Here is a 15,237-nt window from a genome sequence, read left to right as displayed (position 1 = left end):
ATGCCTCCTCCAATACATGGAAAGTCAGATCCAACCTCTTTCCTGCCACCAGATCTCCAGATTCTGATACATGAGCTAACAGACGCCTGTGCTGACCAGTATCATAATGGAAAACCCATAGCATTATCCCTCCTCAACCAAACTTTAAAGCTGGCACTACGCAGTATTGTAAGACAGGCAACATTCTTCTGGTATTTGCAAAAAAAAAAAGGAAGGAGGAGAAATGGGTTTTTTGCTAGTATTGACCCACACCCTTGACTGGACAGAGAAGAAGAAGAGAGGGGGGGGGACTCAGGGGGGCAAACTCAGAGTATTTGGGGTAGAGATTGAGGCAGCTTTGCTGGAAAAGCGTGAAGCTAAAGCCCGCCCCCCATGCAAAGAGAAACAGGTAGAGCAAGGTAGACAATAAAAGAAGGAGGAAGATGGGAAGGCGGTGGGTGCGAAGTTGTTCAAAACGCAGGTAGAGAGGAAGTGACAGTTTATATAGGGAGGATAGTGGGAGTAGTGAGGCCTGGATCATCCTCCCAAAACGAAGTTATATACATAACTCCACATAGTGAATATGGTAAGAGTGGACGTTGTGGGTCTCTAGAGGAATGATTTTTGAATGTATGTATGAAAATGAATAATTAAATGGTGTATATAATAATTTCAGTTATTAAATGTGCTAAACATAAAATATTTATTAACATTTTTTAACATATTATTAACATAAAAGCAAACAACTCATTTATGTGTGTAAGTAAAGATGTAGTAGAGTTAAGGCATCCCAAGAAAATGGTGTGTCAATGATAAACACTGATTTATCAGCAACTGCAGTCTAATTTGTAATAATAAAAAAATCTAAGTTCTGCATCCTTTTTTTTATAATTCATTTCAAATTATATCCCATATTCTCCCCTATTTAGATAAGCCAGTAAATCCACCCACTCCAGACACCTAACCTTAGGAGTGTAAGGATAGAGCACAAGCCTCCTCCAATACATGGAAAGTCAGATTCAACCTCTTTCCTGACACCAGATCCCCAGCTCTGATATATACTGTGCTGACCAGTATCATAATAGGAGTGATGAGGGGAGAGAGCACCATTCTACCCAACCCACCAAAAACGCCCCATAGCATTATCCCTCCTCAACCAAACTTTACAGCTTTACAATGCAGTTTTGTCAGGATAGTGGTGAGAAAGAGAATTTAGTGAGAGTTCAGTGTAGATTGAAATGTCAAGGGGCAGCAGTTACCAGCTCAAAATCAAACATCAGACCTCACCACCTTGGGCACCATCTTTGTAACTGTCTACAACACTTACCTCTACAGCAGCGAGAGAGAGAGAGAGAGAGATAGAGAGAGAAAGCACTATGGTTGTCTCTTTCTCTCATCCTCTCCTTTCTTCTTCTAGGACAGCTCCTACTGCCCTATATCCCAAATGTTAATTAGTACTTTCCTGAATATTCTTTGACTTACATGCACACATTTTATTTTCTTCACCGATCTAGACAGACTCTATAACTAGCAGAAGAATGAAGACTGTTACCTTTATATAAGTTTATTCTTCAGAACACTTGTCACAGGGGGGCTGTTAACAGCTGGACCAGCAAAGCCATCTGGGGAGGACTGGGGGAGGGAGTGCTGGAGGGATAAGGAGACAAGTAGCCTCCTCTTCAAATTACAGCAGCACCAGCATTCAGCAAAATAACAGTCTCTACCAATGAACAAAACATCCATTCAGGCTTTTTCTTGTTTTGTTAATAATGTCACCTTGATAAACTGCATAATCGTATTTACAAATGAAAGGCTGATCTACTGTAACGTTCTTGCAAGCCGTTGGCCTAATGTCATTTCGCTCTTATCCCCACCATCCCTGGCACATGTGCTCACTTTATCTCAATATGTGTATGTGTTTGATCACTATGGTTGGCTTGTCCACAGTAAGAAAAAAAAAGAAACAAATAAACAGAAAATCCACAGTTCATTTTTATATTTCAGATTACAAATAATTCATTATTTAATAAATAGACTCTCACCCACTCTCACATAGAAATATCTTAAGATGTTTACATGTACAGCACAGGATTATAATACAGTTATTTACATATTTATATTCATGGAAAATCTATAGACAAACACTGAGCCACACAGATTGTGACATTCAAACAAAAATCTAAGAAAGCAGAAATTTTCTAATCAATTTCAGGAAAACTGTTGACCTATGTATGAATTGCAGTAGAAACTCAAATTTCAAATTGCAAGTTCAATATAATCCAAAGCAATCTGTTTGCATCCATTATTAAATGAAAATGAAAGAGAGAAGACTGAACTAAAACAGGTAAATTAAAATAAAAATGCACAACTGTGCATTCGTTAAAGAAACCTACAGGAGGTACAGGAGGTTAATCGAGGGATTCTTAAAAGATGTATTAGGAGTCATAGAAAAATAAAAACAGTAGAAATAAGTGGGTATTTACAATGAAATCATATCACTGTGAAAATAAAAAAAAAGCACAATGTAAGGATCTAGGATGTCTTCCTCTTATTCAGTATTGCTACACAACTGTATATTTCGTAGATCTCATGTGGCAGAATCCCTTTATAGGTGTTTTTTATTTTTGGTCAAATGAATGAAAAGAGGATTACATAAAATGTATTTACAAATAAATAAACCATGTTCAACATGATCAGTAAAAAAGTAGTCCTTTCTGGGCCTACTGCACACTATTTGATGCAAATGTGTTACAGCAAATGAATGCTGGCTGCTCGCAGATTCACTGTGCCACGATTTCTGTGCTTTTAGGTATTTTGATCTATCCAGCGTCATTCAGCTACTGATACAGCCTGTCTGTTCTTCAGCTTCTGACTTATAAGTTCTCTTTCTGCTCTATCTTGGATTCTTCTAAATACATTTCAAAACTTTCAGTACATTTGTATCAATTTAAGTCATAGCCTCCATTAAAACTTTGTCATATTTATCCCAGTACTTCTATCAACCATAGTCTAACACTAACTTTACATTTGTCCACGCTTGCCTTTGTAACCTGCAGCTTTGTTCCCCTGTAGCCCTGTAGCCCTGACTCCAGCAGATACTGGCTGCTTCACTGTGCAGCCTCTTTTTCACCCTTCCTTCCGCTCACTTATTGATCAGCACTGTCCATCTGCTGTCTCTCAGAAGGAGGTAACACATGTCATTTCATCAGCAAGTTCATCCTCATCTCGCCCCCGGACCGGCTCTTCGTCGCTGTACAAGGGTCCCAGATCTGTGTGGTTGAGGAACCCCCCTCCTCCAGAGCTCGCCGTGCTCCCCCGGCTCAACAGGTCACTGGCTGCACTCTCCATTTCGTCTATGGTCATGTGACATGCATCAGCGATCTCCCGCTTGGCGAAGGCAACAAATTTGGGGTCTTTAGCATAAAGGCCAAGACCCTCAGAAATTAATACCTGCGAGAGGGGCAAGAGAGAAGGCTTTATTAAGACATCACTGTACAGTACAATCTGCTGTAGCTTTTATTTAAAGAGGAAGACCTAAAGACTCAGGAAGAACTGTTCTACTGTTTTATCAAACAATAATTACGGTCACACATTGAACATACTGTAAGAGGGGCAAGAAAACTTTCACAGGGTTCTTGCAACATTTTAAAAGTCAAATGTAATGCTTTTTAAGACCTTTTTAGACTGCAATAAATATAATTTAAGACCTAAAAATGTAGTCAGAATTTCTTTGGTAAAAAATAATTTGTTGTGTTGGAAATCTAGTTACGTAGCTTACTCGCAGCTAATATTTCTATGTTATCTAGCTCGCTGCTAATGTTAGCTAGCTTGCTGCTAACCTTAGTTCTCTCCTATCGCTGCTAACTTTACTATGTTAGTTATCTCTCCGCTAACCTAAGTTCTCTCCCAGGTAATGTAGCTAGCTCGTAGCTAACCTTAGTTCTCTCCCTAGTAATGTAGCTAGATAACTCGCTGATAATGTTAGTATGTTAGCTAGCTTGCCGCTAACGTTAACGTTAATCCGTTAATCTTAGTTCTCCTTCCGGTAATGTTAGCTAACTCACCGCTAAAGTTAGCATGTGCTTTCCCACTGGCATTAAACGCACTGAATATTTAATACCTACAGCAAATTTAATGTAAATTTAAGACAATTTAACAACTTAATTATTAGGATTTTAATTTAAGACTTTTTAAGGACCTGCAGGAACCCTGTTTTATAATTTTATGTTGCATTAGTACAACAACTAAAACCAAAACTAAACCACCTAAAAAAATATATGACGTGACTTAAAGTTAACACAAAAAAGCTCTGAACAATGTCATGTCCTGCTCTTAAGAACCTTCCTTGTGTGGGCAACAGATGAGGTAAAGCTAATCACAGTCAAAGTGAACTTATTAGATAATAATAATAATCTAGACTTCACATAAAGCTGCCAGCTTGCTTTAAGCAAGGAGCTTAAATATAAACAAATAATTTGTTACAATACTGCAACTTTAACCTTTTTTTTTGCAATGCATGGTGTAACAAGGGGAGAACAATTGCCAGTTGCTCCTGTTATCCTCATGACACCCTTTATATGCTTAGAAATTATGTAATTTATCACCAATTACGTTACACAATAATGTTCAGCCCAGTAAACAGTTATAAAGCTCTAAATTGGCCTATAGGCTTACAGCCTAACTGTCATGGTCTCATTTCAACCAAGCAGCCATACCCGAGTGCTTGGGTTAAACCAAATCAGTAATATATTGTGTATGAACCCCATTAAACCTAAAAGAGTACATGAACCTATGGTAGACCTTCTCAGTGAAGAGGAAGTAAGAGGTTCACTTCTGTAGAGTAAAGGAACTTTTTAACATAAACAAGTTGTCAGCGTGGAAATGTAGATTCTGACATATCAATAATGAAACTCTTCTGTCTTACCGCCTCCACCAGGCTGTCAGCACTCCCTCTCTTCTCGCTGTAGTGTGGACTGAGCTGGGTGGGCACTCTCAGAGTGGTGTACGCCCTGTAAGGCTGGGCTGCTCGCCCACCTGAGGACCCTGAGTACCAGCCCGGATGCTCTGCCACAGGCACATTAGTACTTCCAGCCTTCTTATCCCAGATGCCCACACCTCCAGCACCGCCCGCCACCTCATCCTCCACCAGAATAAGCGGTGCATACAGCAGGCGACCCCGTCGAGGGCTGGGATTGGCCCAGGAGGCGGTGGAGCCCATGGAAGAGTGGCTGCTGCTGCGCCGGGAGTCGTAGCTGCCATACGGCTGAGAGAACATTTGATCCTGTTAGTTTTGGTTTCACATTGCAGTTTAGCAAGCAGTGCAAAGGACTTTGTAACATCCTGTCATCATCACCTACAGCTCTGGAAAAAATTAAGGGACCACTTCGTTTTTTGAATCGGTTTCTCTGATTTTGCTATTTATGAACGTTGTTGCTTTATTCTAAAAACTACAGACATTTCACCCAAACTCCAAATAAAAATACTGACATTTAGAGCATTTATTTGCAGAAAATGAGAAATAGCTAAAATAACAAAAAAGATGCAGAGCTTTTAGACCTCAAATAATGCAAAGAAAACAAGTTCATATTTATAAAGTTTTAAGAGCTCAGAAATCTCCAAACTTGTCATATTCTTGATCTATTAAGTTACTATAATCAGGCACATAAGGTTCTCTTACAAGTTCAATATAAGCAATCCATATACAGCTCTGGAAAAAAAGAAACCACTTAAAAATGATGAGTTTCTTTTACTTTTACCAAATTGAAAACCTCTAGAATAAAATCAAGAGGAAGATGGATGATCACAAACCATCAAACCAAACTGAACTGCTTGAATTTTTGCACCAGGAGTAAAGGCATAAAGTTATCCAAAAGCAGTGTGTAAGACTGGTGGAGGAGAACATGCCAAGATGCATTAAAACTGTGATTAAAAACCAGCATTATTCCACCAAATACTGATTTCTGAACTCTGAAACTTTTATTTGCATTATTTAAGGTCTGAAAGCTCTGGATCTTTTTTGTTCATTTGACCATTCCGCATTTTCTGCAAATAAATGTTCTAAATGACAATATTTTTATTTGGAGTTTGGGAAACGTCTGTATTTTATGGAATTAAACAAAAATGTTCATTTCACTCAAACATATACCTATAAATAGTTAAATCAGAAAAACTGATTTAAAAACTGAAGTAGTCTCTTAATTTTTCCCAGAGCTGTATGTCAAATAACTTATGTATATACATGTAAATATATGTAAAATAGGGAGAGATACCTGTCCACGTGCTCTGCAAGGTGGAGAATTCTGATGGTAGGTGCCTGGGATGGGGAGATCGTCATTGCTGCCCTGCCTCCTCAGACACTGGATGTTGAATGATGGCTTCCGCCCTGAGAGAAAGGAGGAAAGGAGGACATGCTAAAAATAGCCTGATTCCTTTATTGTCATTGCACAGAGTACAACTAAATGGAGTAGAGAATGAAATTGAGTAGACAATGAAACTGAGCATATTGTCAATGTTGATACAAAAAACAATCCACTAGGAATTGATTTGCGGTGGTTTGTTTTCATAAACTGCAATACACAAAGCAAGGATTGAGAGAAAGAGCTGTGACATGAAAAAGAGAGAGAGTAAGTAGTAGTATTAATTATACCAGTGGGGGTTGCAGGAAGCAGTCGTCTCCTGGCTGTCCTCCTGGCCTCCACATAGCCGTTCCCATAATGGTTATTATACGTAAGATGGGCATCATACCCGTGTTCTCTTTGGCCAGGATACACAGGCCCCTCTTCTGGGTAGCCATGCCTGAAAAGAGAGGAAAGAAATCAAAAACTGAACAATGCTAAAAAAACAACAGCAACAGTTCCTTTGGTCATATTTAAGATCTGATATATGAAAAAGCACTGGCAGTGGATTTTGTGTTAGGCTTCATGTCATAATGCTGTTATAAAAAAAACATAATTCTGATAATTCTGCAGAGATATGAACAGATTAAATACAATAAAACAAAAGAGGAGGACCTGTATCTGGACATAGCGGCCTCCTCATCATCCTCTCTGTAGAAATTTTGTTCTCCTGGATATCCCTCCTCTCCATCCATTCTCCGTGATAGAGGAGAGCTAAAGCGGTCCCTCGAGTCTCTCCTGAGGGGAAGAAAGGCCGACCAATAAGATGACAACAGACAAAAAGACTAGTATATATAAAGAGGTGATTGTAGGTATCTTCTATGCTTACCTTGGGTGCTTGTAATATGATGCCCTAAAATACAGCAGGAAGATACCAAACAAATGATTATATTAGTTTAGTGTAGTGTATATATACAGCTCTGGACAAAAATAAGAGACCACTTAAACATGAAGAGTTTCTTTGATTTTACCAAATTGAAAACCTCTGGAATATAATCAAGAGGAAGATGGATGATCACAAGCCATCAAACCAAACTGAACTGCTTTAATTTTTGCACCAGGAGTAAAGGCATAAAGTTATCCAAAAGCAGTGTGTAAGACTGGTGGAGGAGAACATGCCAGGATGCACAAAAACTGTGATTAAAAACCAGGGTTATTCCACCAAATATTGATTTCTGAACTTTATGAATATGAAGTTGTTTTCTTCACATTATTTGAGGTCTGAAAGCTCTGCATCTTTTTTGTTATTTTAGCCATTTCTCATTTTCTGCAAATAAATGTTCTAAATGACAATATGTTTATTTGGAATTTGGGAAAAAAATTGTCTGTAGTTTATAGAATAAAACAACAATGTTCATTTCACTCAAACATATACCTATAAATAGCAAAATCAGAGAAACTGATTTAGAAACTGAAGTGGTCTCAATTTGTTTCAGAGCTGTAGATAGTAAAGTATATAGATAGAATGCACACATTATTATGTATATATACAGTCACATCAGAATATTATGACCATCCCCTTTTCTATCTTCACTGTCTATTTTATCAGCTCCACTGACTACTAACACAGCATATTACCACAGTGCTGAGAATATCCCACCACCCAAATACCAAGAGCAGTATGTAATATCCCACCACCCCAATACCAAGAGCAGTATGTAATGTATGCAGAGAGAACAGAAAACAGATGAACTACAGTCTGTAATTATAGCTATAATTATAACTACAAAATGCCTGATATTTCCAGACAGATCTGAACTATTTTTCAAATGTCAGCCACACAAAGGCACTTTTCTTCATCCCTTTTTGGACTGTGCTTACAGTTACTCTCATTATTATATTTACTGAATGGTTAGCTTGATGGTCATGTTTGACTACCAGCTAAAACAGGCCTTCACGCCACTGGGCTTTATAATAAAGAAGTTTATACAGGATGATTCATTCCATATAGCCTTTTTCTTGAGAAACTTATTTTTTTATCAATATTAGAAATCTAAAAATGTTTTGACAAATAAGGTCTCATCTTTGGAATCATCCTAAAAATCTAAATCTAAATAGGTTTAACTGTTCTATCTATTCAAAAATATTACAATTACAATAATTTATACTGACTACTGTTGCTGTTTAATTATACCTTACTGTTGTTTCTGATACATGCATTGATAAGACAGAGCCCTACACTCTCTGCAACATCAATTAAAATAACAACAGTGGAGAAAGTGGTCAGTGGAGAAACACACACACACACACACTCTCTCCCTCTATCTCTTTCTGACTATTTAGTAAAGTTTTACAGTAATTCTTTAATCAATAACCTTATCTTATGTCTCCCTGTTTACAAGTCCTGGTTTACATATGAGCTATACATTTTATCCAGAAAACAATCAACTAATGAACTACTCAACTAAATCAAATAAAGTGTTTTTTTATGGCTGATTTTCACAATATTACTAGTGGAGTATATAAGGAATATCAGTGAAAATAGAAGAGTGAAGAGTTTCCAGATACTTGAGGTTAACTCACATGGTGTTAAGCCTGTCATATTTAGGTTTCATGTTCATGTTCTTTAGCCATTTGAACATTCATTTACATACATACTAGTATTTGGATGCAATCCTATTTTTAAATCCAATTAGTTAAAGGACATTACTAATAAAAATATAAATCTGTCTGACCTTTATACTCCACTTTAAGAACCGTTTAATATCTACAAACATAATGTCTGACCTCTTCGGTTGCTGCTCGATCACCCCGTTCTTATTATGGTAATGGAAGGAGGACCGCATGTTCTCTCCTCTTGTGAAATTCTCCTGCTCCAATAGGCTACTGCCATTGGGCGTTTTAGCTAGGGAGGCCCTGCGGGATGGACCACCGTTGGAGATGCCCTCTCCTAGGACAGAAGCAGATGTACCAGTCGGCGTGGAGGCCAGAGATGCACGGCGGTCTTTGGCTGGGTGTTCAGCGTAACCTTTCTCATTCTAGGAGAGCAGAGACAGAGAAGAAGGGATGTATAATTTAACAAAAGAATAGGAGAGAGGGAGTGTGTTATCTCAAATAACGTCATAGCAGCATTTTGGAAGCCCATACTAATTCTTCCACAAAAAAACAGTGTTCCAGGAGCTTAAAGTGTTGTTACTTAGCAACCACTGGTGAGCAAACTCAAACAGGTATGGAGAAAAAAATACGCTTAAACAATCTAACAACATGAATAGGAACAAATATAGATAGATATTGACCCACTACTGAGACAGACAGACAGACAGACAGACAGAGATGCAATACTTAGATAGATAGATAGATAGATAGATAGATAGATAGATAGATAGATATCGACCCACTACTTAGATAGACAGACAGATAGATATTAGCCAATACTTAGACAGACAGACAGATAGATATTGACCCACTACTTAGATAGACAGGCAGATAGATATTAGCCAATACTTAGACAGACAGACAGACAGATAGATATTGACCCACTACTTAGATAGACAGACAGATAGATATTAGCCAATACTTAGACAGACGGATAGATAGATAGATAGATAGATAGATAGATAGATAGATAGATAGATAGATATTGACCCACTACTTAGACAGACAGACGGACGGACAGACAGACAGACAGACAGACAGACAGACAGACAGATAGATAGATAGATATTGGCCTACTACTTAGATAGATAGACAGATAGATAGACAGATAGATATTAGCCAATACTCAGACAGACAGACAGAGATAGATATTGACCCACTACTTAGATAGACAGACAGATAGATATTAGCCAATACTTAGACAGACGGATAGATAGATAGATAGATAGAACATACAGACAGATAGACACTTTATTGATCCCAGAGGGAAATTCTGTAAATACCGAAATGTGTAATATATGTGTAATAAAATATACCACTATATTATTCTGTATAATATATTTTGTTTTTAATGCTGTATCAATTTTAATGAACACAGTATATGATTTCTAGATCCAGTGTCCACTAATCACTCCTTAAATACCATATAGTGTGCATCATCCTCCTCTTGCTCTTCCTCCATCCCCTCCTCTTCCTCCTCCATATCTGCGTTCATGGCCAGTCGAATCTCTGGCCCCAGATCTTGCAGGGTACGCAGGCCTGCCTGACACAGATGCACGCGGACAAAGAGAAGGGGCCACAGTATATATGCTGCACAGAACAAGGGCGTACAACCCCCCCTTCCCGTGCACATGGACCCAAGCTACACATACGTTAAATAGGCCAACTTTAATTATGAAAACTAGAATGCCCTTTCCCTCAGCACAGTGAGGGATGCTACATGCCCTCTATGTGGGTAAAGTTGTCTCTTTCTGCCTTTCTCCATCATTATGAAGGGCTTCATGACAAATTAAGGTTTTACCCCAAAGGTAAGCTAATGCTTAGAGTCAGCAAAGACAATATTACATAGTTGATGCTGTATGTGATGCTATAATCAACCCTTATCCAGTCTACAGTAAATGTATCTGTGTTTTGTTTGCCTGCTGTGTTTAAGTAGGTCATTTCTCACTGTGAGATCAATGTGAATGCATCGAAAGAATGAGCAGCACATTTGTTATCCTTGTGTGTTCCCCCAACTGCTATCACCCATCACCATAAAACTCTTGTAGCAGAAGTGACTGTTCTGTTTCAGCAAATACTGCTGTTTACTTTCTCTGAGGGTTTTGTGGAATGTTTATACAGTTCTGGAAAAAATTAAGAAACCACTGCAGTTTCTAAATCAGTTTCTCTGATTTTCTATTCATGGGTATTTGTTTAAGCACAATTAACCTTGTTGTTTTATTCAATAGACAACATTTCTTCCAAATTATTTGCAGAAATAACCCTGGTTATAAATCACAGTTTTAATGCATCTTGGCATGTTCTCCTCCACCAGTCTTACACACTGCTTTTGCATAACTTAATGCCACTCCTGGTGCAAAACTTCAAGCAGTTCAGCTTGGTTTGATGGCTTGTGAGCATCCATCTTCCTCTTGATTATATTTTACAGATTTTCAATTTGGTAAAATCAAAGAAACTCATCATTTTTAAGTGGTCTCTTATGTTTTTCCAGAGCTGTAGATTGAATCCAGGCATGTGCTCACCTCTAGACTGAACTCACATTTTAAAATGGTTTTAGAGATTGTAAAAATATTATTTTGTGGATCCCACAGATGGCAAAAATAATATATTTTGGATCTCAGAAAACATACATGCTACACAGGGTTTATTTCCCAGACGAGGATAAAGCCTATTATGGAAGAATCTCTATTCAAAATGTCCTGGACTAGGCTTAATGCCTGTCTGCGAAACCGCCCCAATAAATTTCTATCTCTCCTTTCTTTCTACATAAACCTTCCAAAGCAAGAGACACAGGCCCACATAAGCCTCTATTGGGGGTGTGCGATATGGACAAACAATTTAATGTGTGATTTGATGTGTGCTGTTGTATATCCCAAAATCAATGTGGACCCCAATCCAAAATAAGTTTAAGCTCCTTAAAGTTTTTTGCACTCATTTTTTCCAGGCTAATCAGTAGATAAGTGTGAGCTTCACTGTAAATCTATACCTCACTCTAACTTTGATGCTTAAATATCATCTAAAATATTGCTGTATCTTTTTAAACATTCCCAGTATGTCCTCCTCAAGTCACGTACATTGTCCTTATTCAGTGGACCGAAATAGAACATCTGCTAATATTACAAGAACGTCCCTTGTTAGTAGGGAAGTCAGCTGTGCGAGCTCTGTCAGTACGACTATGAGAGGGAAATAAACTCAGCAGTGCAACAGCATATGCCGTGAGAGACTCTAGAAACAAACACAGATGTGCAGCAGCATTTATAATGTAAAGCTAGATTTAGCTTTATGATCTGTGTATCAGAGTTACCGTCTGTCTGTGCAGTAAAAACTGGACTAAATGGGCCAGCTGTAATTATTAATGAGCGTGTAATAACCCCCGATCTCTGTGTAAACGGTAAAATATAGGTCTAGGAGAAAAAAATCTTTTTAGAGTAGGCCGGGTTAGACATGTACCTGGAGAGCTGATGGGTTTTTGGGGTCCGGTTCTCCTAGACCCACTTTCTCTTTCCTCCTACGGAACTTTCTGAAGTAGTCCTGAATCAGGAACGTTGCATAGAACTTGCCCACAGTCACCTCTTCCTCTGTAGAGAGAGATAGAGAAGGAGACAGTACCAGTAAGTTAGGTTATCTTATGTACAAAGTAAAGAGTGAGCAACAATTTAAAGTAGTCATTTACAGTGGAAGTCTTATATCGTATAACTGAAAGCAGAAGAATTTCTGAGTGGAGAAGGGACAAAATATTGTGTTTAATGGTATCAGTGTGCTAAGCCTAATATATTCATTCTAAAAACTGGGGTGTCAGGTTGCTTTTCGCTGGAGTTCTTCTGGCCACGTCACATGTACAGCCTCTAAATCAAGATCCGGCTCAGTTTTACTGAACGTGAGCGGCTGGTGGAGCAATGGAGACTTCAGAAGGGGAAACAGAGCTCAGTAGCTCATTCATTTACACTGACAAAACTGAAAATCGTATATAATAACCCTCTTACATCCTCTGAAGACATTTCCCTCGGCATTTTCTGACTGGGCGCGCTCTCTCTCTCTCTGATGAAACATAACCTGGATTCGGATTCACTGACTCTGAAAGGAGACCGCATCACACCCGCCCATCTTAAAATTATTCTTTGCATGTTCGGTGCAATTACCCATTCTCACCAGGGAGGGCCCTAAATTCGTCTAATCCCAAAACGTACTGACATCAGCTTTAAGTTATTCTTTACAGAGATCTAAGTTGATATCCTCTTTTTAGAGTACAAATTAGATTTAAAAAATAAATAAAAGATAAAAAATTGTAATTAGAATTATCCTATGAATAAATACATCTAAATTGACTTATGCAATTAAAAACCAACAACAGAAGCTGTGAAACCTAAATAAAGCTACAAAACTAAAAAGGTTAAGATAACAGAGCACTGTTATGGGAAGGTGATGGCCTTAAAGCTCAGTGCAGTGCAAATGCATAGCCATCGTTCTCACCACTAACTGGGGGAATAACCTCATCCAGGATTTTGGGCTTCATGCGTTTCCAGATCTTCTTAATGATGATCCTCAGCTCCTCGTTTTCCTGATCTGCGTGACCTAAAAAAACACACCAGTGGGACTCAATAAACAACAATATGCTAAATTTTATAGCTGTGCAATATCCAAAGCTGATTACAATATTGTATAGCAAAGAATTCAAGATTATCAATAGCATTGTAACAATTGCTATTGTGTTATACTCTGTGCTCACATTTCACCAGCACTAACAACATAGATTGAAGGCAGATGAGCCAATAGCATACACAGTGATAACGGTAATCAAAACCTGCTTTCTAACAAATTTCTATGAAGTAAAATGTTAAGCTCTTTAAACGTAGGAGAGACATAGTGTGGCAGCAGCAGTTGTCGCAGAAACATGTTGGGTCCTATTTAAGCGATATATAGACAAGCTGTCAACTGTTTAGGGTGTGTCAATGTGTGTTTGTTATCATAAGAATGGAAAACATATGCCTTGCGTAGCTTGAAACGTGCAAAAGGCATGTACTAATTCTCTTAATTATTAATGAGTGTGTTTTAAGTGTAACCTGGAATAAACCAATCAGCATGTCACTTGCCATTTACTTTAAAAGTCAGGTGTGCTCTGACTTTGGCATATTGGTATTTTAACGACGCAGCACTTCTCGGCAGAGGAAACTGATCTGTGCGTTCATGCAGGAACAGGAATTTTACTTTACTTTGTATTCCGTTTACTGTTGATATTAGGTTAGGTCTGTGCACTGCTGCATGTTCTTGTGTGTGTGTAAGGAGCGGAAATGTATGTATTGAGGTTGATTGTTGTCAGGGTTTTATCAGTGAGTGGTGCACCTGTGTTTTCTGCTAGGCTAACTGTAAGTAGAGACAACCCAGACTAATCTTCAGTTTTGAGTCATACCACTTCCTGTGCTGGATGGGTTCAAGTTAAAGTGTCCTAAAATAGACCTGTATTCGCTCATAATGATTGACATTTAGTAATTTCCTTCACACACACACACACACACACACACACACACACACACACACACACACACACACACACACACACGCACTGCAGATGCCAGGTTACACTCATCCATTACAACAACAAAACAATACAAATTAAGACAATCTAAGTGTATATATTTATGTATGTATGTATTGGTTGTGTAGTGGCTTGACTCCAGAATGAATAGGAAATGTACTTTATACATGGCAAATGCTTTATTAATGAGTTCTTATTCAATAATCTACTGTTTTAAATAAAGACCAGTATTTTTAATGTCCAGCTGTGATTATTCAATCAAACACTGCAACCAAGCATGGCAGCCAGCTTTAAAAGCAGAGCAAATCTTTGTGATTCATATATGGCTATCACGTGAGTCACTGATGTTGTGTGTATGTGCATGCGCCAGCCTGTGGTACTAACCCTCAGTTTTAATCTTCAGGGCAGTTCTGACTAGGGCAAACAGCGTGGCGTTGAAGGTCACTGTGCCATCAGAATTTAAAGGCATGTTCATAGCAACCAGCCTCTGTGAGAGAGAGAGAGAAAGAGAGAGAGAGAGAGAAAGGGGGGGAGCATGGTTTGACAACAATGCATGTGTATTTATGTCAGCAATAGGCAATAGTAATGTAAAGTAAAGTAAAGTAACTTGCATTGGTTTTGTAGCTTGTGTTTGTGTGTGTGTGTTTGTGTGTGTGTGTGTGTACATGCATGTGGTCAGAAGTTCTTCACATATGTTTATATTTGTATCAAGTCGAGAGGAAGTTGAAAGGCCTA

At 38.3% G+C, this 15,237-nt stretch overlaps 1 protein-coding gene across 2 annotated transcripts in view; it reads right to left on the bottom strand.

The window, feature by feature from the left end:
- Nucleotides 1-1,555: 1,555 nt before the first annotated feature.
- The window catches only part of cacna1fb (calcium channel, voltage-dependent, L type, alpha 1F subunit), a 66,768-nt gene continuing 53,086 nt past the window's right edge, over nucleotides 1,556-15,237 (bottom strand). Inside the window, exons 38-48 of one of the 2 annotated variants that reach the window (XM_015600898.3) lie at nucleotides 14,887-14,989; nucleotides 13,440-13,541; nucleotides 12,420-12,547; nucleotides 10,393-10,512; nucleotides 9,102-9,352; nucleotides 7,204-7,227; nucleotides 6,990-7,112; nucleotides 6,626-6,774; nucleotides 6,249-6,361; nucleotides 4,904-5,242; nucleotides 1,556-3,429 (exon numbers count right to left, since the gene is read on the bottom strand). In XM_015600898.3, coding sequence (XP_015456384.2) covers nucleotides 3,157-3,429; nucleotides 4,904-5,242; nucleotides 6,249-6,361; nucleotides 6,626-6,774; nucleotides 6,990-7,112; nucleotides 7,204-7,227; nucleotides 9,102-9,352; nucleotides 10,393-10,512; nucleotides 12,420-12,547; nucleotides 13,440-13,541; nucleotides 14,887-14,989 — 1,725 coding nt within the window. In that variant the 3' untranslated portion in view covers nucleotides 1,556-3,156. Of the gene's footprint in view, nucleotides 3,430-4,903; nucleotides 5,243-6,248; nucleotides 6,362-6,625; nucleotides 6,775-6,989; nucleotides 7,113-7,203; nucleotides 7,228-9,101; nucleotides 9,353-10,392; nucleotides 10,522-12,419; nucleotides 12,548-13,439; nucleotides 13,542-14,886; nucleotides 14,990-15,237 lie in introns of both variants that reach the window. The other variant, XM_049485967.1, reaches the window with a different exon arrangement.

The sequence above is a fragment of the Astyanax mexicanus genome, chromosome 12 (assembly GCF_023375975.1).
Source record: "Astyanax mexicanus isolate ESR-SI-001 chromosome 12, AstMex3_surface, whole genome shotgun sequence".
Taxonomy (NCBI): domain Eukaryota; kingdom Metazoa; phylum Chordata; class Actinopteri; order Characiformes; family Acestrorhamphidae; genus Astyanax; species Astyanax mexicanus.
Note: the sequence above shows the minus strand (reverse complement) of the source record. Positions and strands in the feature narration are given on the sequence as shown.